Source organism: Citrus sinensis, chromosome 3 (genome assembly GCF_022201045.2).
Source record: "Citrus sinensis cultivar Valencia sweet orange chromosome 3, DVS_A1.0, whole genome shotgun sequence".
In the NCBI taxonomy this organism is placed as follows: domain Eukaryota; kingdom Viridiplantae; phylum Streptophyta; class Magnoliopsida; order Sapindales; family Rutaceae; genus Citrus; species Citrus sinensis.
In genome coordinates, this window is record NC_068558.1 from 45,360,046 (window position 1) to 45,381,779 (window position 21,734).

At 34.6% G+C, this 21,734-nt stretch overlaps 3 protein-coding genes and 1 non-coding gene across 9 annotated transcripts; 1 reads left to right on the forward strand and 3 right to left on the reverse strand.

Annotated features, from left to right (window-relative positions):
• The first annotated feature begins 992 nt into the window (after nt 1–992).
• LOC102608245 (hypothetical protein) lies at nt 993–3,708 on the forward strand. The gene is made up of 7 exons (XM_006479915.4): nt 993–1,649; nt 1,796–1,947; nt 2,042–2,162; nt 2,601–2,725; nt 2,809–2,937; nt 3,024–3,188; nt 3,484–3,708. The coding sequence occupies exons 1-7, from the start codon at nt 1,460–1,462 to the stop codon at nt 3,553–3,555; spliced, it is 954 nt and encodes a 317-aa protein (XP_006479978.1). The 5' UTR covers nt 993–1,459; the 3' UTR covers nt 3,556–3,708.
• A 521-nt stretch (nt 3,709–4,229) lies between these two features.
• On the reverse strand, nt 4,230–10,371 carry LOC102608533 (gamma-tubulin complex component 4). The gene is made up of 16 exons (XM_006479916.4): nt 10,031–10,371; nt 9,585–9,876; nt 9,289–9,425; nt 9,102–9,200; nt 8,783–8,903; nt 8,395–8,655; nt 8,115–8,195; nt 7,963–8,046; nt 7,649–7,735; nt 7,466–7,521; nt 7,154–7,351; nt 6,716–6,941; nt 6,138–6,226; nt 5,243–5,396; nt 4,964–5,086; nt 4,230–4,874 (listed from the first exon to the last, which is right to left on the reverse strand). The coding sequence occupies exons 1-16, from the start codon at nt 10,198–10,200 to the stop codon at nt 4,806–4,808; spliced, it is 2,247 nt and encodes a 748-aa protein (XP_006479979.1). The 5' UTR covers nt 10,201–10,371; the 3' UTR covers nt 4,230–4,805.
• Nucleotides 10,372–12,272: 1,901 nt separating this feature from the next.
• On the reverse strand, nt 12,273–12,423 carry MIR164B (microRNA MIR164b). Its single transcript, NR_161491.1, has one exon. It is a non-coding gene; the product is annotated as a microRNA MIR164b (primary transcript).
• Nucleotides 12,424–13,592: 1,169 nt separating this feature from the next.
• LOC102609012 (poly [ADP-ribose] polymerase 2-like) lies at nt 13,593–20,171 on the reverse strand. Of its 6 annotated transcripts, none has more exons than XM_015530704.3 (18): nt 19,924–20,171; nt 19,579–19,840; nt 19,357–19,469; nt 19,160–19,241; nt 18,613–18,851; nt 18,227–18,353; nt 17,971–18,026; nt 17,272–17,345; nt 17,036–17,082; nt 16,848–16,897; nt 16,554–16,616; nt 15,727–15,807; nt 15,467–15,577; nt 15,236–15,311; nt 14,984–15,126; nt 14,537–14,610; nt 14,027–14,132; nt 13,593–13,963 (listed from the first exon to the last, which is right to left on the reverse strand). In XM_015530704.3, exons 1-18 carry the CDS (start codon nt 20,005–20,007, stop codon nt 13,874–13,876), a joined length of 1,878 nt encoding a protein of 625 aa, XP_015386190.1. In that variant the 5' UTR covers nt 20,008–20,171; the 3' UTR covers nt 13,593–13,873. The 6 variants fall into 6 exon arrangements, with proteins under 6 accessions (XP_015386190.1, XP_006479983.1, XP_006479982.1 ...); XM_006479920.4 differs by having other exon boundaries at nt 15,236–15,314; XM_006479919.4 differs by having other exon boundaries at nt 19,357–19,472.
• Nucleotides 20,172–21,734: the final 1,563 nt, after the last annotated feature.

The following is a 21,734-nucleotide window of genomic DNA, read 5'->3' on the forward strand; positions in this document are numbered from 1 at the left end:
CTCCTCCCAGCGACCGTCCGCAGACCTGCACCTAACATTTTTTCGCTAAGTTTCATTCAACTTTGAAACCCTCTTCATTTTTTAACGATTTAATTTAATTTCCAGCTCCTACTTTAACTAACGGTGTTTTCGGAGATTATCCCTTCAGTCAGTTTGGTAAGAATATGAACTGTACAAATTAAGTCGCAGATGCGTTCAATTTTCTTCCACTTCACCTTCCGACGCCGCCATCATCTGATATACGAATACGAGTGAGTGGAACTATTAACACCTTTCTAAATTTTAAAATTTTTACGATACCTCTTTTAAATTTTATTTTATTTTATTTTAAATACTCTCAGTTTTATTTATAAAATATAAATTTATATATTAAAATTAATTATTTTGCTATAAATTTTTTATCCTAAAAAATATAATATATTTTAATTTTTTTGTTTATGGAATACATATAAATCTTAAAATATTTTATTTTTATTATATAATTTATATTTTTATTACTCTAAACTCTTATATTTTTTAACAAATATTTTTTATTAAAATATAAATATAAGCTATGAAATGGGTGAGTGTAAATTTTTGTTAAAAGAATAATTTATTTAAGTGTTTAATTAAATTTTTATTAAAAAATAGAAAATAAATTAAATTGCGTTTCGTTGATTAAATAATTTTAATGAGCTTTTAGACGTGTCGATACGGGTTTCATGCAAGCAAAACCCAATCCACAATGGGTTCTGGCCCAACCAGGTCATGGCTGGCCACTGGCCAATGATGTTTCGGCCTTTCGAGGAGGCACAGTTGTTAGCTGTGACTGTGAGTGATAATCAGCTCCAGAACATTATTAGTTGCTCTATTTAATTATTTCATGACCGATTTTCTGTTTCTTACTTTTGATTGCTGAATTATTATATATTTTTTATATGATCTTACCCACATGCAGATTGAATTTTTTTTTTTTTTTAAAATAAGTCTCACATGCAAGTACTCCAAAGACCTAAATGATTAATTTTGGGGCGCTGGCCCTGCTAAAGTTCTAAGTTATCTTAATTTTGGAATATCGCAGTATATTATTGTGCCCGTTCAAATTTTTTTTTTTTTTTTAAATTTTAAATCACCTTAAATGAAATAGAGGGGATAGAGAGAGAGAGAGAGAGAGAAACAACTTTGAGCTCAGAACTCCGAGACCGAGATGGATCCCAAGATGCTAATTGCTAGCCCAGTCAGCGCAACGCTTGTAGGCCTGCAACTTTCTATAACTTTCAATGCCACGTGTACGGGTCTTTGGAACAGACGTCAGAAATAACAAAACCTCAGTGGTCCTGCTGCCAGCTAAAGTACTACACTTTTACTTCTGTAAGGACGATTCCAATCCAACCCAATCCAATACAGCGACCAATGAAGGAGCAGTGAAAAGTTTGATCATCCCGGCCGTTAATCGTCGGTGAATGATCAGTCTCAATCAATGGAATGCTTATTAAGATTTGCAAATGCGCCTGCCGTTGCTACCATCTCTACTCTACGCTTCAACGACAAGTCGAAGACTAAGAAACATGGGGTTCTGTTGAGAGCTAAACTGGACGGCGAAAATGACCCATTACTCCAGTCCGCTGTGAATGCAGCTTCGCTTCGTTTTCAGGAGACCCATCGACCAGGCATGTCAAAAACCCCCTTACTTACCTGTTTGTACTAAAAAATCTTATCTCTCAAAACTGATTAATTGATCTCTTGCTTTCATGATAAAAATCTTTGAGAACTTAAACTTTCTTGTTCTCTATATATATGTGTAATGCATATGCAGAGCCACTGTTTGTTGATCCTTATGCTGGTTGCTTGGTTCCTCCTGATGTTCAAATGGATTTAAAGAAGTACTCACACCACTATTGTCTCACAACTAAGTTCATTGATGATAAGTTACTTCGTACAGTGAATCACATGGATGGACTTAAGCAGGTAGTGTTGCTAAACTTATGGTATAAATTGAATTATTAGTTTTGATCTTGATGAAATGGGAAGTTGGTTTTAGCTATCTACTTGTGCTCTGCAGGTTGTTTTGTTGACTGATGGCATGGACACTCGGCCTTATAGGCTTAACTGGCCCACTTCGACCATAATATTTGATATTTCACCAGAAAGGATCTTCAAAATATCAGCTGAAAAGCTTGAAGGTCGGTGTCGTTTGACTCATTTTAAGTCATTGATGAACATAATTTACTGATATATATAATTAATTTCAAAAAACATACATCATCTTGATAACTTTAGGTGTTGGGCGTTTGCAAGTACTTTTGAGAAATGTAGATATCAGATAGATTTGGTTTTTGATACTATAAATTGAAACTCATTATGGTTTTGTACTGAATAAATCACAAGATGCACCGATGAAGACTCACTTTCTGGATATCATCAATATGTAAACTTGAATAGACTTTTTTACGTACAATAAATTGTATACTAGGCTTCTGTGTCTTGCATGTGTTTCTTCATTTCATTGTCAAATCTTAAAGAGCTTTGACTACTCAAATCTCTATCATGCGCTCACTTTTCTACGTAGATTGGACTGCAAGTCTGCAATATGTTCTGAAAGTCCATTCTTGAATTATTAGGTGTAGGGGCTAAGATTCCAAGAAGCTGTTTATTTCTTCATGTTCCATTAGAATCATCAAATATTCAACAAGCTCTGCGTGCAAAGGGCTTTAATGGAAATCGGCCAAGTGTCTGGGCCATCCAGGTGATAAAGCTTCAACTTATCACTTAAAATTTGTCAATTCAATGATGACTTTCTTGATGTAATTATTTTCTGTGATCCTTTAGGGGCTTCCAGTGATGACTTTGGCAAGTTTTGAAGATGTTTTGTTGTTAGTTGGCAGTTTGGCTATGAATAAATGTCTCTTCTTGGGAGAATTACCTGCATGGTTGGCTGAAACTGAATTTGGGAACAAGGTCAGTTTGGTTTATTTTCTGAATGGTATTGATTCCGACTTAATTCCCTGCTAAAGACATCATTTGGTGTCTGGTCTTGTGTGTAGTCCACTACTGAAAAATGGATGGACAAACTGTTCATGAGCAATGGTTTTGGAGTGGGCATGGTTAGCTACAAGGAAGTTGCCAGCAGTTTAGGGAAGGAATTAGCCCCAGGATACTACAAGAATATCCTATTTCTTGCAGAACAACTGCGGTTTTCTGATGATCAGGTGCAAAACTTACATCTAGCCTGGATTTAATTATAATGATGTATTTTAGTTTGCTTTATAATTAAGAGTCAATTCCTCGACACATCCTCCCACATAAAAGTTGTGCACATAGCATTCTCTCTGCAGTTTCTTTTGTCCTTGGTGTGTGAGGCATGAAAATAGATTGATTCCATTAATCTGTTGCTTTCAAGTAATATTAATGTTTTTATTTAATGTACATCTTGGAGAAATATTCCATTTTATGTTTATGTATTTGGTTTTAAGCTTTTTGTGTGTGCGTGTGCATTAATGACAGATGGACACATGGAGAAGAGAATTGCAGAGGGTAGAGGAAGAAGGGGATGAAGAAGGATTTGAAGAGCTCTGAATTTATGTAGATATTTTGTCTCTTGGTGCTGGTGGAGGCTATAATGATGTAATTTTGTGATTTTTTTTTTTATATTCCTTCTTGCGATTTAGCAGCGCATCGTAAATATACAGAAAATAATGCACATAGAAGTAAGGTTTATTCTTCTGCTTCTTTCTTTTGGTTATACTTTATATTTAATGGTTATAATAATTTACACATTAAAAACTGGAGTTTATTGTGATCTTTTACACACACACACACAGACACAGAGTAGAACCCAAAAATTTACTTGAGACCATCTCAAAAAACTATTCTCACTACCAATCTTTTGGGGTGGGGGTGGGGTGTGGGGGGGGGGGGGGGGTTGAGAAAAAAGTCTTACCTTAATTTTATAATTTTATAAAAAAGCCAAAAAAAAACCTCTTGAAGACTCAAAGCGTCTTCAAATCGTTGTTGAGTGCCCTAACCCACCATTAGACTTGTAGTCCTATGACTTCTGGCCTTAGCTTTTTATGAGTCACTATAACGCCATATGTTCCGAGTACGATCTAAACGATTGGGATAATTCTTTGTGGAAAAGAATTGCTTCTTCATATCAGCTTTTTGGGACGTGCTTTGAAAATATTAGATACTTTCATCATCAGAGTGAATCTGAAATATCAATTACGTGCAATCATCACGCAGATGAGAGCTGAGAAGCACAAAAGACAAGCGCTTAGCTGCCCCCGCCATTTTTGCATCGATGAAGTTTTTGTATGTAATATGTTCTCACATACTTGAATCTACATCACAATCACCGAAACCACTTCATAAATACAGGATGACAATTTTACAAACAAAAATCTTGTTGCGAAGACAGCGTATACGTGCCAGCCTCAGCTACCATAGCGCCTGCCGTAATCTGCCAAAGTTACTCATGAAAAGAGAAGTGCATCCCCAATGGAAAGCACTAGCTAACCACCAGGGATGGCTCAACGCCAGGTCAACAAGCTGAGAACAAACCGCAGCCTTAAATCTCAGCTACCCAAATCAGACTAACTTTCAAGCAAACCACAAGCACAACTCCAAATCACCACCTAACAAGGACGACGGTGAAGTGACCATCTACTTCTCAAAATCGATGGCTGCTTCAGAGCATATTTTTGAACCAGCCTTCAAATAAATACTCCCTCACTTCCACCAAACAGACATTAATGAATACAACACTATACATATCAAATTGCTACAGAAATCTTAATCTACTCTGAGACTTCCAAGCAATTTAATGGTTATTGTTGATTTAAAACAGTAATAGCCGGACGTTGTCTAACAACATTCAGCACGCCTCTTGCAGTCATCTGTTGATTGAGGAAAGCAAACACCTGTTAGAAATCTGTAGGGCTGAATTAAGAGGAAGTATCTAAAGGACCCTCATTTATGGGTTTACCTCAAAGAAGGAATTAAAGTTTAGACGCAAAAGAAATCGCCTCAAAAATGGGGCTCTCTGACTCCCAGCAAGCCTGGTACTCCGCAGTATGGTGTATAAGGAGTTTGATTTCTTGTTAAATTCCTGAAAGACATCAATCAAGGATGACTAACTTATGCTGCAACATCAACTCAATTGGGTTAAGGAACTCGAAATGTTCAGAGAATGACCAACTTGAAAATTCCTAAATAGTAACATTACAAGCACAATCTTACAATAGAAAGTGCTAAATATAGGTACCTCTGTTATATGTTCCAGTTCAGGTGTATTTTCACTGCTTTCTTGATTCTCAATGGCCCAGCAGAATTGGATGCACAGTTTCATTATGCCGTCCAGTATTCTTGATACTGAGCCAAGGTCCAAGAAAGACTGTGAAATTAAAGCTGACAAATACCTGTAGGGAACAATAAAAATATAAGCAAAATGTTGCAATTACCATCAGGAAGAGCATATGAATCATTTATTCCATATTACAATAAAAACTGAAAATTGCTCAATTCTATTAAGCCAGCTTCAGGAATTATTATTGTGACTGAGTCTTCTATTTCACGGCATAGCACTTTCCAGTTGGAATGACCACTGAATTGCATCTGAGCATTGTATGCAAATCTAATATGGCTACCCCAAATAGATGGAGTCCAAATTTTAAAAACATGATGTCAACAAGGTTGTTACCAATACTTCATATTATTAATGTAGCCAGCCCTACCTAATATGAGATTGAGGCTCAATTGAGTTGAGATTAGTTGTGACTGAAAAGAATCACAAATGTAGGTGAAACTAAACCAGGTACTAAGATTCACAAGATTTTAAGGCTTTTTAAATATAAACTTAGTTTTGCAGTTGAAAGAAAAGATCAATCTTTCAATAAAAAACTAGTATTTGAGATAAGCACTTAGAGATCAGGATTTTGAAATCAGAGAGCAGTACTACCTTTATTAAAAATAAATAAATAAATAAGGAACCACATTTAGGTACCACTTTCTTTCTTTGCTAGCTAATCAACTAATATGATTCAAATTTCAGCGAGTTCCTTTATTTGATAGCAACAAAAGCAATCAGTTCTGTACAATATTTCGGTATTGCTGCAAAGTGTACTACCCATTATTCCCAGATGAACATCAGTGCTACTTACTCTTGATGGAAGCCTACAAGTTCAGTGAAATCATGAGATTCTTGAATGTGAGCTTGCAGGATATTCCACTGAGTTTCTATCACATCAACCTAATGCAGGAAAGATGAGAAACATAACTAAAAAATGATGAATAAAATTAAGAGTTGGCATTCACAAGATTCATATGAGAAATAATAGATAATCAAAAACAACTTTTGGCTCATTTATTGAATAAAAAGTGGATTGCTCCAACGGATATGGACACTTAAATCTGAATATCATTCTGTGAGCGTCTGTTGCTAAACTAAGAAAGAAATAATACATCAAATTATCACCCTACATATGATTCATAACCCTTATTACTTGAAATATTTTGCTCAATGACAAAATGGGATTCAAGAGACCAAAAGATTTTTATCAACACTGGAGATTGCCACATTGAACACAAAAATGCAATGCCTGCCAATGGATTTCCTTAGAACATAATCCCTATTGGATCATGAAATTTGCTGACTACAAGGCATTTCCCTAGTTTAAATATTCACAGAACTGCATGGCACTCAGAAAAATTAAAAAGTAAATTCATATGGTACTAATACCTGGATATAAAATTGAAGATTTCTGATCAAAAATGCCATATGTTCTCTAACACGCCACATTGGTCTACAGGTCTGCCGTCGCTGTTGAGATTTTGAGTAGTTTATTCGATCATTTCGATGTTTGGCAAAATATGTGTGATCTTGATGCATCACAGAGGCCCAGGATTTTTCCAATTCCATTTGAGTTCGCTTGAGCCGCAGCAAATACTGGAAGACCTTACAGTACCTGGTGTGCACTCATGTTAGCATGTATATGGCAAAGGTGAAGCTTGTTCAGTCAACCACCAACACAAGTCTGGCTGTGGTTCTTGTTTGAAAAGCCTTTTCAGTTTTCATGCACTTACAGACAAAAGACACAGGAAGTTTTGTGGACGAGTATCAACATTATTTTTTGGGTGCGGAATGCAATCACACATAACAAGAATCATAAAAGCTTACTTGGAAAGTACTTCTTGGGTAAAGAACAGCTGTAAGGGCCAATCGACAGAATATTCAAGAGCAATTCCATCCCAGCCATCAAGGGAAATATCTGAATTACCACTTGATAGTGCAGCACCTGAGGTTCCATCAGCATAAGCTTTTGCCTTCAATAAATCTACGTGGGGGGATTTAACTGTGATTCCAAATGAAGGCATCCTAGAATATGTAGAAAGACAATTTAGCTCAAATTCTTTCCATAACATGACTCATGCAAAATGGGCAGATAGTGCAACTTGAAGAAGTAACAGGATACTGCACGTGAGCTCTTACCGCAAGGATACTCTAGAAAAGTATTTGTCTTCCTCACTGATGGTCTTTATTGCTGCCTGCATTGCAGGTAGCAGGAATCAATTCATTGACAAATACTTAGCAAACCAAGAAGTTTCATGAGGTACCATGATCAAACTATTAATTACATGGAATGGTTGCCAGAAAATCAAACTATTAACATACAAGCTGGAAAGGGACCATAAGATCAGCTTCAGCAGTTGATTGGCGAGGTGGTAAACGCATCAACTGGCGGCTCTCTTCAAGAAAGCACTGGCATTCAACAATAAAGTCTTATTACAATATGCTGAATGTATGCAAGAATTCAAATAATGAAACCAGCAATTCGATGGGATTAGGGATATATCCAAAAATCTGAAGGGAACCTCACTTTCATAGAAGAAATTAAACCCCACCATCAGAAAAGAACAACAAAAGCCGTATAATAAGCTTTCGTTCCCTAAAGGACATAAAGAAGTAGTACATTCTCCATCCTTTACCTGGAAGAAATCACCTTTTTCTAAAAGAAAATAGTCTTTTAAGGCCTTGAGGTGGCCATTCAAGTTGGCACGTACTACAACAAGCTGCAAAAATAGAGAAACTGTGGTAAATAAAAGATTTAATAAATATAAAAAACAATCACATTCAGCACCTGCCAAAGATGACTGGCCGCAATAGCCCGTATGGAGTCAACAGCACATTCAAATGATCTTTTGTGAAACTCGGATGGCTCCTACATGTAATAAATTCAACGGTTTAGCCTTAAAATTCATGAATGGGACTAAAAGGGGTAAAAGAATGTTTTCTTTTATCTTGAAAAATAAATATGCCTGCCAAGTTAGAGTAAGACGAATATTTAAGTACATTTATGGTATCTATCAGAAAAGGACTAACAACCAAGAGTTATCTACAATACGAAGGAGGAAGAAAACCTTAAGGCCTTGAAGCATAGCTTCAATCTTATCAGCGTCAGACTGTGGAAGCAATTCTTCTCCAATCAGTTTCATATCCAGAAGAGGCTCCTTCTGAATAGAAAAGCGCCCTGTAACTCCTTGAATTTTCTGAGAACTTCTTGTTATCAGCTGATCCTGAAACCGAAATGCAGAGCTTGGATTCCGGAGAACCCTGACTGCTTTACCAGCAAAAAGAATTGATTCTGCAATGCGCATATGGATATATTCAGGCAGCATATCCTGCACAATCATAACCAAGAAAAATAAGGGTGAGAGAAACTAAACTTTTTCTACCAGGCACCACAACCACCCTTCCCCAAATGCAACACATAAAGCACAAGCAGTTCAAAAGGCAGATCCAAGATACCAAAAAAATATGAAATCCCAAGTGCCAGTCCGTTACAGAAGTATAATCCGTTGACAAGCGTGCCAACTTTTCAGAAACATCTGAGTGAGATGAACAATGCTCTGTATCTCTATCTTCCTGCCTGAAAATTATAAACCAGAGAACCAGTTTCAGGTGTGTGTATATATATATTTCTGAGTAAATGGAGAAGATAAAAAATTCAAGCATAATGAAATTATTGTCCCTATGTTAACCGCATATATATTTCCTAGAGGATCAGAAAACATATTACAATCAAAACCACTTTTATCGAACATAAAAGAATGCTTTTGGTCAATACCTTCTGATGAAAAATTCTCCATGCTGATCCTGAAGAATCCCATAAACCATCCATGAGGCAAGTTGGTTGTACATGACTTGATGCCCATGCCAAAGAAGCCTATGCTTTAATATGATGTCACAGTGCATAATCAGGTATTGATGGAATAGCCAGCAGTTAATTATATGGAAATCAAAAAATTGTATACCTCTGAATGCATGCCTGCAGTTCAGGCATACCACAGTGGCACCGCTTATGTAAAAGGTTGAGAAGTTGTCCTCCACGAATATCATCACGCTCAATCTCTAGAACAAGCTCATACAGAGGTGGAAAAAGGACAAAAAACTGGAAATACCATCCACTTATAAGAAGCAAATAAAATAATAAAGTTTTACAAAATATTAAAAAAAAAAAGAAAAAGAAGGTCAGGGTTTGAATCAAAACAACCAATTTTTCAGTAAAATTAGTGAACAAACATATAGCACAGTGCATAGAACCACCAACCTTGTTGAGACCTTGCGTTACAGTTGCCAAGATAGGCATGGTTTCAGACAACAATTTCTGCTCAATGAGGAGAACAGCAGACCTGTACACTGAGAGTATCTCAACAATGCCATTAGCAATAGCCCTTCGGTACACGCTTGGCCTTTCTGTTTTGCTTTTTGACAACTCAGCAGCCCTTTCCAAGGGAGACGCATTCGCAGACGTTATCCAACTTAAATTCCGAGACTTGCTCGCAAATCGATCAATTTCTCTGTAGTAAAATCCTAAAGTAATGATTTTCTCTATAAGATCCCTGCAGCAGCCACAGCAATTCGATTCATACAAATAATTAAGACAGTTATTTTCAATAAAATTTCGCGCCATTTGGCTAGGCAGCGAAGGAAACCCTAGCAAAAGAAAATAAGATAAATAAATGGCAGCATTTATTTTGTTTATCATGAATGTACCGTTCGCTGGGTTCGATGAAGGAGATATCGGGAGCAAGCTTAAAGGAGCACTCCTCGGAGATTGGAGCGTCGCCGGATAATGGAGTGGCGGCAGAGTTTTGGTGCTCGCGCTCGTCGATTATTAGATCTCCGGTGTATCCTAATAGAGCCAGCAGTAGCTCGTGTAACATTTTTCTCGCGCCGTTGCGGGAATTGAGAGTTGTGTCAGTGTGACTGTCTAGAGTGATTCGATTCAACTGGGAATTCAATTTGAATCCTTTAAAAAAAATTTAAAAAAAAGAAAAAAAAAACAATTTGAATTCATTTAGCTTCCGAATTGCGCCTTTTTTTTTTCCTTCGTCCTTTAATTGCTTTTATTTATATTTTCACATATCGATTAATGTTACCTTTTTTTTTTTTTGGACGTTATATTTTCTAACTGTTGTTTTATTTTTTAATTGTTTTTATACAAGAATTTTAAATGTAATTTATCGTAAAAAATTGATTAAAAGTTTCACGAGTGATTAATTATTCGCTTCAAGAGTTCAAGAGTAGGGAAAGGAAAATTTGTATCTGGTAATTTATTTATTATTTTACGTTGGTTTTAAAACTAAAAATAATAACAATAATAAACGTTGGTTTTAAGAAATGAATATCAATTTTGTTGTAGCAGGCCGATTTCAGGAACAGAGAGATTCTCCAGAATCTGATATTTGAGCACAAATTTTAGGTGATGCTGCGTGTTTCGCTTTCACTTTTGGGCTTTTGTAAGTTTCCCTTTCGCTTTCTCGGTGTATGGCGCTTTGTAAAGTGTTGTCTTACCAAAGTACAACCGAAAAACCAATGGCAGCGTTGAAAACGGACACACTTTTTAGTTTGCTCTAATTAATAAATAGTTATTAGATTATTTATTTTGTACGATTTCTTGGATTATTTATAAATATCATATCAATTATATGATCCAAGAAATTGATGAAGATAGTGTGTGTGGTATAATAGTCACAATGAAGCAACACCGCATGAAGTGCAATGCATCAAAACTAACGGTACTAATAGCACCCTTTTGGAATTGTTTTTGATACACTTAAAAGTGATTTTTGAAAAAAAATTAAAAAGTTAATTTTTGTATTTGATAAAATTTTTAGAAATTATTTTGGCAAAATCATTTCATACTACAATACATTTTGAAAAGTATAGAAAGAGTAGTTTTTTTTTAAAACTTGATTTTAAAAATCAATTTTATACTTGATATAATTCTGTATATATTCTCATGTATATTATAAAAATCTAAAATCATCCTTAATAATTATAAAATAAAATAATAATCAGAAAATAAAATCATTAAAATTAAAGATATTATTATTATTGCCAATTATATTGAGATAATAAGATAAAAGATAAAATTAAAAACATAAATATTTATTTTAGTTGTTTATTATTACATTTACACAATAAAAAAAATTATATATACATATTTTTATTAATGTGTAAACAAATTTGATTCATCGTTGTGTCTAATTCAATCATTTATATTATTACAAGAGTTTAATAGTAATATTAACAAAATACAAATGACTGCTTTTAAAATTAATTTATTAAACATTTAATTAATTCTCTTTACAACAGTTACTTTCAAAACTATAGTATATGAAACCAGCCCTTATTAGCATTGTCCAAACAAAAGTTATATCATACCAGTTACCAGAGTAATGCTACACATTCTAAATTATTTATCCCAAAAGAACTATTTCAAATGACGTGGCATTCATCAATTGGTTAGTAAGGTTAATACAATTAATTTACAAAATCATTTACCTCGCGGTGAAAATGATAATAATTAATGTTAACTACCCAATTAAGCTCGGAACTTTTTGCATTTTCCTTGCATTTGCTTGTTTCTCGTGACATTGCACAAAAGTGATGTAAAAATCACGTGTGCGTTAATGAGGATTATCTTATAATTTATAAGTGCTTAAAATTCTCTTATAAGTTTGTTTTGATGTTGGTAGCTTCAAATGTTGCAGATGAAGTATCAAAATTCCCATTACTGACGATTGTTGATACAGAAAATGAAATGAGTTAGAAGTACTCGGTAAGCTTTTGCTCTTTGCAGTATTCTAAGTGAATGTAAAAAAATTAAAAAGGAAACACAAGTACTAAATATTAAATAACGAATGAAAGAGACATAGGTTTTGACATGAAGCTGAAGCAGAACCACATACCTTACCTCCAAGGCAGAAGCTCATTCTTTCAGGAGTTAAGAGTGAGAGATCAGGAAAGGTGAGGAACCCATGTTGGAGAAGGGGAGCGCGTGCAAAGGATTTAGTGGCAATTCTGAAACCGAAAGGAGCCAAAGTGGTGTTTGCACGTGCCCTGCTTCTCCAGCAAGGAGCTACTCACCCAATAGAACAATACAAAGTTACTTGCCATATGTGAGTTTAAAAGACGGTGAAGAAGCTTGTTTATTTATAGGCGAAAAAAGAGAGGGAGAGTGCGTGTGTGTTTGTTTAAATTTTCCAAGTATTGGCCTATTGGGTGTCGATAAAAATTTATTTTGAAAAAAAAAAAAAAAAAAAACTCCGGTGGTAGAGCCATAAAGCCATGCCATGCCATGCAATCATGGTGGCACGCAATAGAAAATTCAAAGTAAAGATTTCTAAGGAAGACCAAACAGAGCCTTGTCTGCCTTAAATTCACAAACGCCTTAAATTTGATTTGGAAACCTGTGTAACAAGATAACCCTTCTGTTGCACACACACCGTTTTCTAGCCTTTGGATCAAGAATCTCTTGACCTAATGTCTTGATCCTGGGTCCCACTCTATTATATTGGGTCCACTATGTGGGTCACTTTTTAAATTTTCTTTGGGGAGGAACCTGTTGGTGCAATTAGTAAAAGAGAATAATGTAAGAGTGCACGTAGGCTTTGCGTGTTGAGCGGAAGCTTTTGAGTGTGGTGTGGTGAGAGAGATGAGTTATATAATGAGAGAGAGAGAGAGAGAGCAAAATGAAGCAGAAGCTCCCTAGGAAAGATATGATTCCCGTCTATGGAATCAGGGGACCGGCTTTTCCCCCCCAAAATTTATGGTAGTTTTGTTGCATCAAAGACTTTAAAGACTCCTACGTTCTTCAAAGACATGGATGAGCATAAAGTACTAAATGGAGAAGCAACATTGGCTGTTGAAGGCATGTGCAAGTTACATCACCTTTGTTGTTAAGTCTCAGCTTTGGTGGTCTAATGAATGGTACCATTAAAATGGTGTTGTCACTGTGAAATCACCATTTTTTGTCTTGTAGAAGAAGAACATAGATTTGGCATGAAGTCATCATCAAATCGAGGGAAATAAATGCTAGCGTGTGCACCTTGCTCTTGGGTGCTCTTTGTAGTAAATGCTTTATTTGGTCACACACTCCTACTGGATTCAAATGCACTCATGCTTCCAAGAAGCTAAATTCCACTGTGCTTGCTGCATATGTTTGACTTTGCCTCAGCAAAGGAACAGCAACCAAACGCAAAAAAATAAATAAATAAATAAATACACACACACACACACACACACACACACAATTGTGATGCAATATAAATTAAAAAAAAAAGGGACAGATTATTTCCTCATTTCTTTTAAGTTTATCATCAGTGTCAGCCCGTGCCTCCGTAAATTTCCCAATATACACAACATCGATGGATGCGGTAAAAGTTACAAAATTGGCCCATTGATTTTCCCTCCTAATTGCCCAACCAAGCATGAGTACATAGGAGGTATCATATTCCAATACTTTGAAAAGATCATTTCTACCCATTAGATAATAAATTACAGAGCAAGAAAATTGCTATCAAAATTGGAAAATTACGTACTGACGCAAGTCTATTTATATTTGAAATTCACTTGAACCACATAGCGCATCCTAATCTGATCCACATTGTAGACTATGTACTCATTGTACAACAAATGACCCTGCAAGAAGGATAAACATTAACATTATACAATATATATAAGAAATGGACTATTGTGTCGCACCTTGGAGTTCAGTTGCTCTTTTGGCTTTCCAAGAGGAACAATGACCCCATCTTCAAGTGTCTCCGCTTCCAATGGATCTGGGGCAGTTTGACCAACTCCTTTTGTGCTGCACAGTGCAAATAAACCACATTCAATCTGTATAACAATTGTTCATAGCACTTTGACAATATGGCAGAAAGAGAACAGAATAAATAGTTCCACCTCTCCTAATTGAAACTAAAGTCTAGATTCAAATTTCACTTGCCCCCGAAAAATTTGCCTTACAAACAAAAATGTTATAGACCAGTGATGGCAGGTGTGAAATATACAGAATGTGCATATCCATATCGTCAGAATCATTCATGGATTGCCTATGACATCCATAACTAAAAAATAGTAATGATAGATTCAATTCAATAAGCAATGACATGAGAAAATCTTCTACCTCAATTCTTGCATTCAGAAATTCTATCTGGTCAGCAATTTGATAAGCTTGATACCAACATTTAATTTAAAAACAGGGACACAAACCTTAGCTTCCCATCTGGCAACTTATCAGCATCATAATTTGCATACAGGAGCTCAGACATGTCACCAAGTGCAACCTAGAATGCATGTGGTTCAAAAATATTATGAGAGCATTCAACTATAGGGGAGACATGAAGATATTACATGCTGGGGCAGAAGTGGATTAAACAAAATTTTCTGCCACAAGAGAGAATGGGAAAAAAGAAATTTTTCCGGGGAAAACAAAACCTGGCACTGAAGTAAATCACAAATAATTAAGACAAAATTGTTGTGTTATGAGAAATATCAAGATTGTTGTGTGATGAGAAATGTCCATTCATGATCTTGTTTCTACATATACCCATCAATGCCAATTGATGTGCAACATATTGCTTTATATTCCATGTATATGTCCATTCTCAGTTAACATACACTTAGTTTCCACATTCTACAGGACAAACAAAAACAAACCTCACACAAAAGCAGCACACCAGCTGTAGCAGAAGGAGAAGCATAACAGTAATTTGCACTTTTGGAGAACATATCAGCAAAATAAACCCCCTTTCCAAACATGTAACCAGTTGCAGGCGCTTCAGGTGGAGCAATTCGTAGACCTGGCAGTTTTACATGGCATAGGTTGCATTCAGATATATGCAGTCATTATAGAAAACACATAAATGGACAGTTTGGTATATAAAAAGATAAGTTGATAAAAATAATGACCTTGAGATAAAATGCCAGTCCAGTTTGTAAGCCGAGAACCATGCCATAAAAGCATTCTATTTTTTGAATTGGAGAACTGCTGACAAGAGCAAAAGACAGCAAAATAAGATTATGTTTACCATAATCTATAGATAGCAAAATCTATAGAAAATTTACAATCAAGAAAGCATCCACAAATAGATGATATATTTCACACGTGACACTTCATAACTACAAATGATGAACTATCACCTTTCTGAAGCGCTCAGTTTCACCTTCTCTTTCTACCCTAAATATTTGAACAATATCAACACTGTAAGCGGAATGTGTTTTCGCATGAGTGTTCAGCAGATAATTGGCAATCTGTACACAGCCGAAATGAAAGAAGTATCAACATAAAGACCAAATCAAGTAAAAGTAAGAGAACTATGCCAAACCATGACACCCAGCCCCAGCCACTAACAAAACAAGCTCTCTGCTATTTGAACTTATAGGCTGCAGAATTTAAATACCAAAGAGAATTCCAACGAATCAACTTCAAGCGGAGTCAGTTGACAATGAAGACGCTGGTAATGAGAATACAATGGATCTGCCTGCAATGATTTATTCTTAAATTAGAGTGCCTCAGGAAGTGGTCTAAGGAACTCAACAAGCAATTATGAAGAAAATTGAAAAGCAATTTTCCAACATGCAAGCACCTAGGTAACTTCTGAAAAAGAAGGAACAAAAGATAGAGAAGAAATTTTTCACCTCAAAAGGGGTTCCCTTATATTGGTTAATTTCATAACCTAGCTAATTACGAAGTGCTAAAGAACAACTCTTCAAATGGGCATGGCCTATTCTTTTTCCAAATTTTTGCTATTTGGGGAAAAGAAAAGGAAAGCCAATTAGAATGTAGGAAATTATATGGAAACAACAGGAATGTGTATAGATTACGATTTACAAAGCATGAATTAACCTCAATGGCATTGATCTTATTAGAAGTCAAGACAGTTCAAACTTTATATTTCTAGAAAATCTACTCCCAGCCTCTCAAACCAAGGATAACGAAAGCAATAAAAGATGTTTTTCCAATAATAAAATGCTATTTGGACATAAGTACTAAAAATGGTGAGAAACAAAAAGGTTGATTTTAAGAGCACATGTTCAGTCATGAAATCCGATATATCATAAACTAGTAAAGTTGATTTGAGTTTTACAACTGAATTATAACAATAAAAGACTGGTTACTCTTTTGCATCAATCTATTGTTTATATTGGCATGTTAGACTAGCAAAGATGGCTTTCTGAATCCATAAACTGATGGGCACTGACAACAAAGAAGAGTAAATAGGAATACCTGTATCTCTGTATCATCCTCCAACAACTTTGTTGCAACTTCAATTTCACCCAGTGCTTCGACCTTCAAGTATATACAAGGAGATGAGAACAGAAACCCAAGTAAATTTCCACATGCAAAATGAAAATACCGATAGACTAAAAGAGTAAGTTATGTAGATGGACAATACATAAAGATACTATAATTTTAAAGGTCAATCTATTGAAGTTGTTAGGAGAATAATTGAAACTCAAAAGTAGAGGTTCTGAACAGCAACAAAGCCAGATGTGTAATATGAACATGAAAAATAATCACCATTTCCAATTTCAATTTCAACTTTTGAGGGGTGTCAATGACGAAGTCACCTGCCACAAGTCATATTCTCAAACTAGTTAGGCTACCATTTTGATACAGTAAAAACAAGCAACTAAGCTAGCCATATCCCAAGTTTCTCTGTGGTTCAACAAGCATGCCAGAAACTTTGGAAGAGAGAAAGGACTCACGCATTTTTTTAAATCCAAAGTCATGAGGTATAACAGTGTAGAATTCTCTGCAACAAAAATGCTGATTAAAAATTGAGTTCCCCCAACTTCTTTGAAGTTAAAATTAAGAATTCTAAAGGAAAATGAACAAATAATCAACAATATTTATCAAGTATCTCGCATCAGACATTCCTTGTGAGATTCAAGCACCTTTAATCAACCACCAATAGTGTCCGTTGACAGAAACAAATTCTTACCCACTTAATTCCTCCAGTTTCCTTCTATCTGGCGGGTGAATAACATCAGCTATCCTCTTCAACACATCATAACCCTACATAAACAAGAGAAAAATAGTTTATTAGTTAACCCTAGGAGTAGTGCTAAAAGAAGAAGACTAGTATTATGCAAATTGCAACCCATAAAGACACATTCACAAGTAATCAATTTGTGGTTATCCTTTTTTGGTTAAAATTTAAAGCTCATACATATTTACAATAATGTTGTTAACAAAATGATTCAACATCTTGTTAGTTAGATTAACTAATTAGATGATCTTCAATATTCTTTCCCCTGAAATAATGAGAAGAAATATCTGCAGTATGGAAACAGTATTCCATATGACAATAGATGTTTGAAATCTGCAAATGTGACAATATCATCACAGCATGATTATATGCAGAAGTAACTATTAGTTTGACTAATGCTACCAATCCAGCATATTATCTCTAGAAGAATTATAATGATGCTAGAGATTTGCTAAGGTTGTAGATATCACATCTATCATCCAAGAAGAAAATTTTGTACTAAAAGCAAGATTTATGTCCAATACGATATCCTAATGGAGCAATTAAACCAAATCTTCCAAGCTAATCCATTGTAAACTTAACCATGAAATTTTTTGGCATTTGTGTAATGCAAAATAACTAACTTACAGTGCTTGTATTTCAAACACTTACCTTCAAAATTGTGGATTTGCTAAGCTTACCGAGCGGCAACTTATTAGCATTGTATCCTAAAAGAGAGCAGATATAAAAGAAAAAAAAAACATTGGTGACAATGTAACTCAGGGTACCAAAAGAAGCGGTTATAAAATTGACTAAACTCCAACAAAATTACTTTCACAATCCAAACAACCAATAATATAATAATGCTCTTTGCTTATATATCATGTATCCTCCAGTAGAATGTTGAAACTAAATCATTGATGCTAACCTATCTCCATCATTAGCTGCTTCATCATGCTGATATTGCATATAAGAGAGATAAATTTTGCAACACATGGCTCAAGTTTTGTATTCCGAGGTTGAATATTTATAGTGGAGTTAGGCTTCTCGTGGACCTGATAACCACTATAGAAAACTCAGAAGTAGACCACATAATTTGCAGAAGTTCATAAAGAATTTAAATTATTGCATTAAATGGAACAAATTCAGAACTATTGCCTTCATATAATTATGATTATCTGTTGCCTATTCTTTTCTCTGGAAGGAGGAACATAACCATTTTCCAAAAGATAATTTCATAACAAAATAACATTTTGAGAATTCTGTTTTACGAAAAACAAAAGAATTTAAAATTTTGGTAATGAAAGAACTCACAACTGATTCCTCTTTTTGATTTGCACTATAGTCCATTTCCAACCAGGTGTAACACTTTGGGTAAGAAGTGAACTGCCGCCTGTTGGACCAGTGGTTCTTGGTCTTGGCAAAGAACTTCTGCTCAAACTCATTAATTGCAGTATCCTGCAAATTATAGGGGCCAAATATCTTATCTTGACCCTTCATGCCAACTCTACCCCATCTATTGTAGACCATGTACTCTCCACCACCATCAGATTCTGCAAACACATTTGTAATAAAAAGGAGAGTATAGTTTTAACAAAACTAGTGAAATGCGATTGCCTACATTATGTGTTTGTGTCTGAATTAGCACAAATAATTTTCCGTTACATTTCCCGATATTGTAATAACCATCACCTCAAAACAAGTTCATAAGCTGAACTTTGAAAGTTGGACCCTTACCATATTCACCTAAAGCCCTGTTCTGGTAGTACATATGTCACCAAATGTATGATGTTTCTCGCATACAATAAATAGAGAACAATGACAGCATACAAATATCACATAAACAGTGTTGAGAGATTACCTAGGAGTTGGATCACGTAGAACTTATTATTGTTGTCCCCAACATTAGTCTGATTCAACATGGCATCATAGATATCATTATCCTGCATCGTACAAATCAAATTCAGACTAAATTATCGAGAGAAGAAACTTTAAAGAAAAAAAAAAGCTCAATGTTATCAGCTACAAGCTGCTATTGCAACTACAAATAAGACTTGCCTTCTGAAAGACATGATAACTAATCTTTATATGTTCTGGAAGCCATGGATCCAATACAGCAGCACCCTTCTTTGTTGCCTTAACAATTTTCTCGTCCTTGCATTCATTCACCTCTTCTTTAAGTACCAAAACAACAATATAAATAAATTTCGAAGAAATACCAATAACAAGAATCAAATGAAGTCAATTGATCAAGTATTACTTACTGATAAAAATAAATACCTTGAAGAAGAGTATCCTTAGAGTCACTCTGCTCCGCGTGGTTACAAAGTCTCTCAAGAAGTTCTTTCTTGGTTCCAGCTTTGGATAATCCCCGAAGATCGGCTTGTTCACGCAATTGCTTAACACCCATTTGACCAAAACTCTCAATGGATTTCACCTTCTGCGAACCATTTGAATCAGTCTCATCACACTCCCTTCCTCTCTTCTTGCTACCCACTGACTTCTTGTTTTCTTCTTCCACAGCCTCTTCTAGTCTTTGTACCTATAACAATTCACAGAAAACAGTTAACACTTAACTGTGATGTAGAAATAGTATAGCAAAATTGACCGGCAAAAGAAAATGACCAATATGGCCTTGGTTCCGGCGGTGCTGAGCCCACGTTGGGCAAGCTTGGCTCGCAATTGGTCTACTTTGAGGTTACTTGCCATTCTTCAGATTATTGACACTCAGAAGCGATGATGTCTGAAGCTTTCGCGGGAAGAAGATTAAGATTGGGAGCTTTGAAAAATGGAGGGAGATGGGGGGGTTTTATAGAACCCGCACTGGTCATTGTTGGGTTCTGACTAAGAAAATAAAAATTGTCGAGCAAGCTTTCGGTGAGAAACTTCTGTGATAAATTATATATATATAATTACATTATTTAATTTGATTCTCACTCATAAATCATAATAATTATAAGGATAATTATTTACTGACCACTTATTTTTTTATATTTTTAAAAATATATAATTTTTAATTTTTTTTACTGAACTCCATTTGAAATTATATTATTTTACAGCATACTCTCGTCTTCAAACCGTTAAGAGAACTAACGAATTATTGTATAAATAATTTTTTTATCCCTAAATATAAAAGAGTAATTATCCACCGATCATTTTTTTTTGTATTTTTTTAAAAAATATATAATTTTTTTTATATGAACTATACTTAAAGTTATATTATTTTGCACATGTCTACTTCTGTCTTCAAACAATATAGTTGTAAAATAATAATTTTATCCTTATAATGTCAGTAAAGTTCTAACAGTTATAACGCGAGTTGACCAGTGAAAAAAATATTAACTTCAGATGGAATGCTATAAAAAAAAAATTGTGTATTTTTGAAAAAAAAAAAACAGGTGATCGGTGAATAATTATCCTAATTATAAAATGACATGTTTTTACTAGGTTGAGGTAGTGTACTTGTTCCGCTTAAATTTTGCTTGTACCACTAGATTTTCTCAAATTTTTGAAGAGTTTTTTTTTTGTATTATATTGTATTATTTATGTTTAGTTTAATAAATGAATAACACTTAGTTTAAATTTTAGAATAGCATTTCATCTAATAACTTCATTTAATTCAAAATTCTTTTAATTTTATAGATTAATAGAAGTTCAGTCTAAGATTCTCTGCTCTGGTAATCTAAGTTTTTTTATGAATGAAAATATAAGAACAATGATATTTGTATTTAAAAAGGTCAAAAAAAATACGTATATTTATATGTTAACATGTGTGTACGTACGATATTAATAAAATTTTTAAAATTTAAAGAGAACTCAAGGCCACATCAAAAGAGAGCATTAAAACTCTATTTTAAGGACTCGACTAGCTTACAGAATCTGTAAGCTACAGACTGCAGCATCAGCCGTTGGATGTGGTTGGATGTGGAGTGAGAAATTAAACAATAGAAAATGGGATGGTGGGATGATGGGCGCTGTTAGGTACAGAATCTGTACCGTAGGCAGGTCCCTATTTTAATTGTGAGCAAGGAAAAAATATGGCACATCGGCATTACTGTCTCTTCATCAATACACTCGTGTGGTAAAAGGACAAGACTAGACCTTTTGACATTCCTCAAATTCTCTCTTAAGCCTTTTTTTTTTTAAATTAAAATTACTTAAATAACTTGACACAATAAAAAAAATTATTGTTTTGAATGAAAATTCAATTAACAACTTAGATAAATGTAATACATTTAGGATATATATATATAGTAGTTTTCTAATCAGAAATCCCTGACTTTATTAAAGTCAGAGATTAGTTAAAAAATAAAAAAAAAATTAATTTTAATACACTACATAATAAAATACAGTGCATTGAAATCTATGTTTATTTTATTTTTTAATTAATCCATAATTTTATTAAAGTCAGAGATCCTTAATTAGAAAACTACTAT

Coding starts and splice junctions, on each gene's coding strand:
- LOC102608245 (XM_006479915.4), top strand. CDS start 1,460: ATGGAATGCTTATTAAGATTTGCAAATGCGCCTGCCGTTGCTACCATC. Junction 2,163..2,600: donor ATCAGCTGAAAAGCTTGAAG/GTCGGTGTCGTT, acceptor TTGAATTATTAG/GTGTAGGGGCTAAGATTCCA. Junction 3,189..3,483: donor TGCGGTTTTCTGATGATCAG/GTGCAAAACTTA, acceptor CATTAATGACAG/ATGGACACATGGAGAAGAGA.
- LOC102608533 (XM_006479916.4), bottom strand. CDS start 10,200: ATGTTACACGAGCTACTGCTGGCTCTATTAGGATACACCGGAGATCTA. Junction 7,522..7,648: donor TTATGGTCCCTTTCCAGCTT/GTATGTTAATAG, acceptor CCTGCAATGCAG/GCAGCAATAAAGACCATCAG. Junction 6,942..7,153: donor ACCCAAGAAGTACTTTCCAA/GTAAGCTTTTAT, acceptor AGTGCACACCAG/GTACTGTAAGGTCTTCCAGT.
- LOC102609012 (XM_006479918.4), bottom strand. CDS start 20,007: ATGGCAAGTAACCTCAAAGTAGACCAATTGCGAGCCAAGCTTGCCCAA. Junction 19,841..19,923: donor CCGGAACCAAGGCCATATTG/GTCATTTTCTTT, acceptor GAATTGTTATAG/GTACAAAGACTAGAAGAGGC. Junction 19,242..19,356: donor GTTATCATGTCTTTCAGAAG/GCAAGTCTTATT, acceptor TGTACGATGCAG/GATAATGATATCTATGATGC.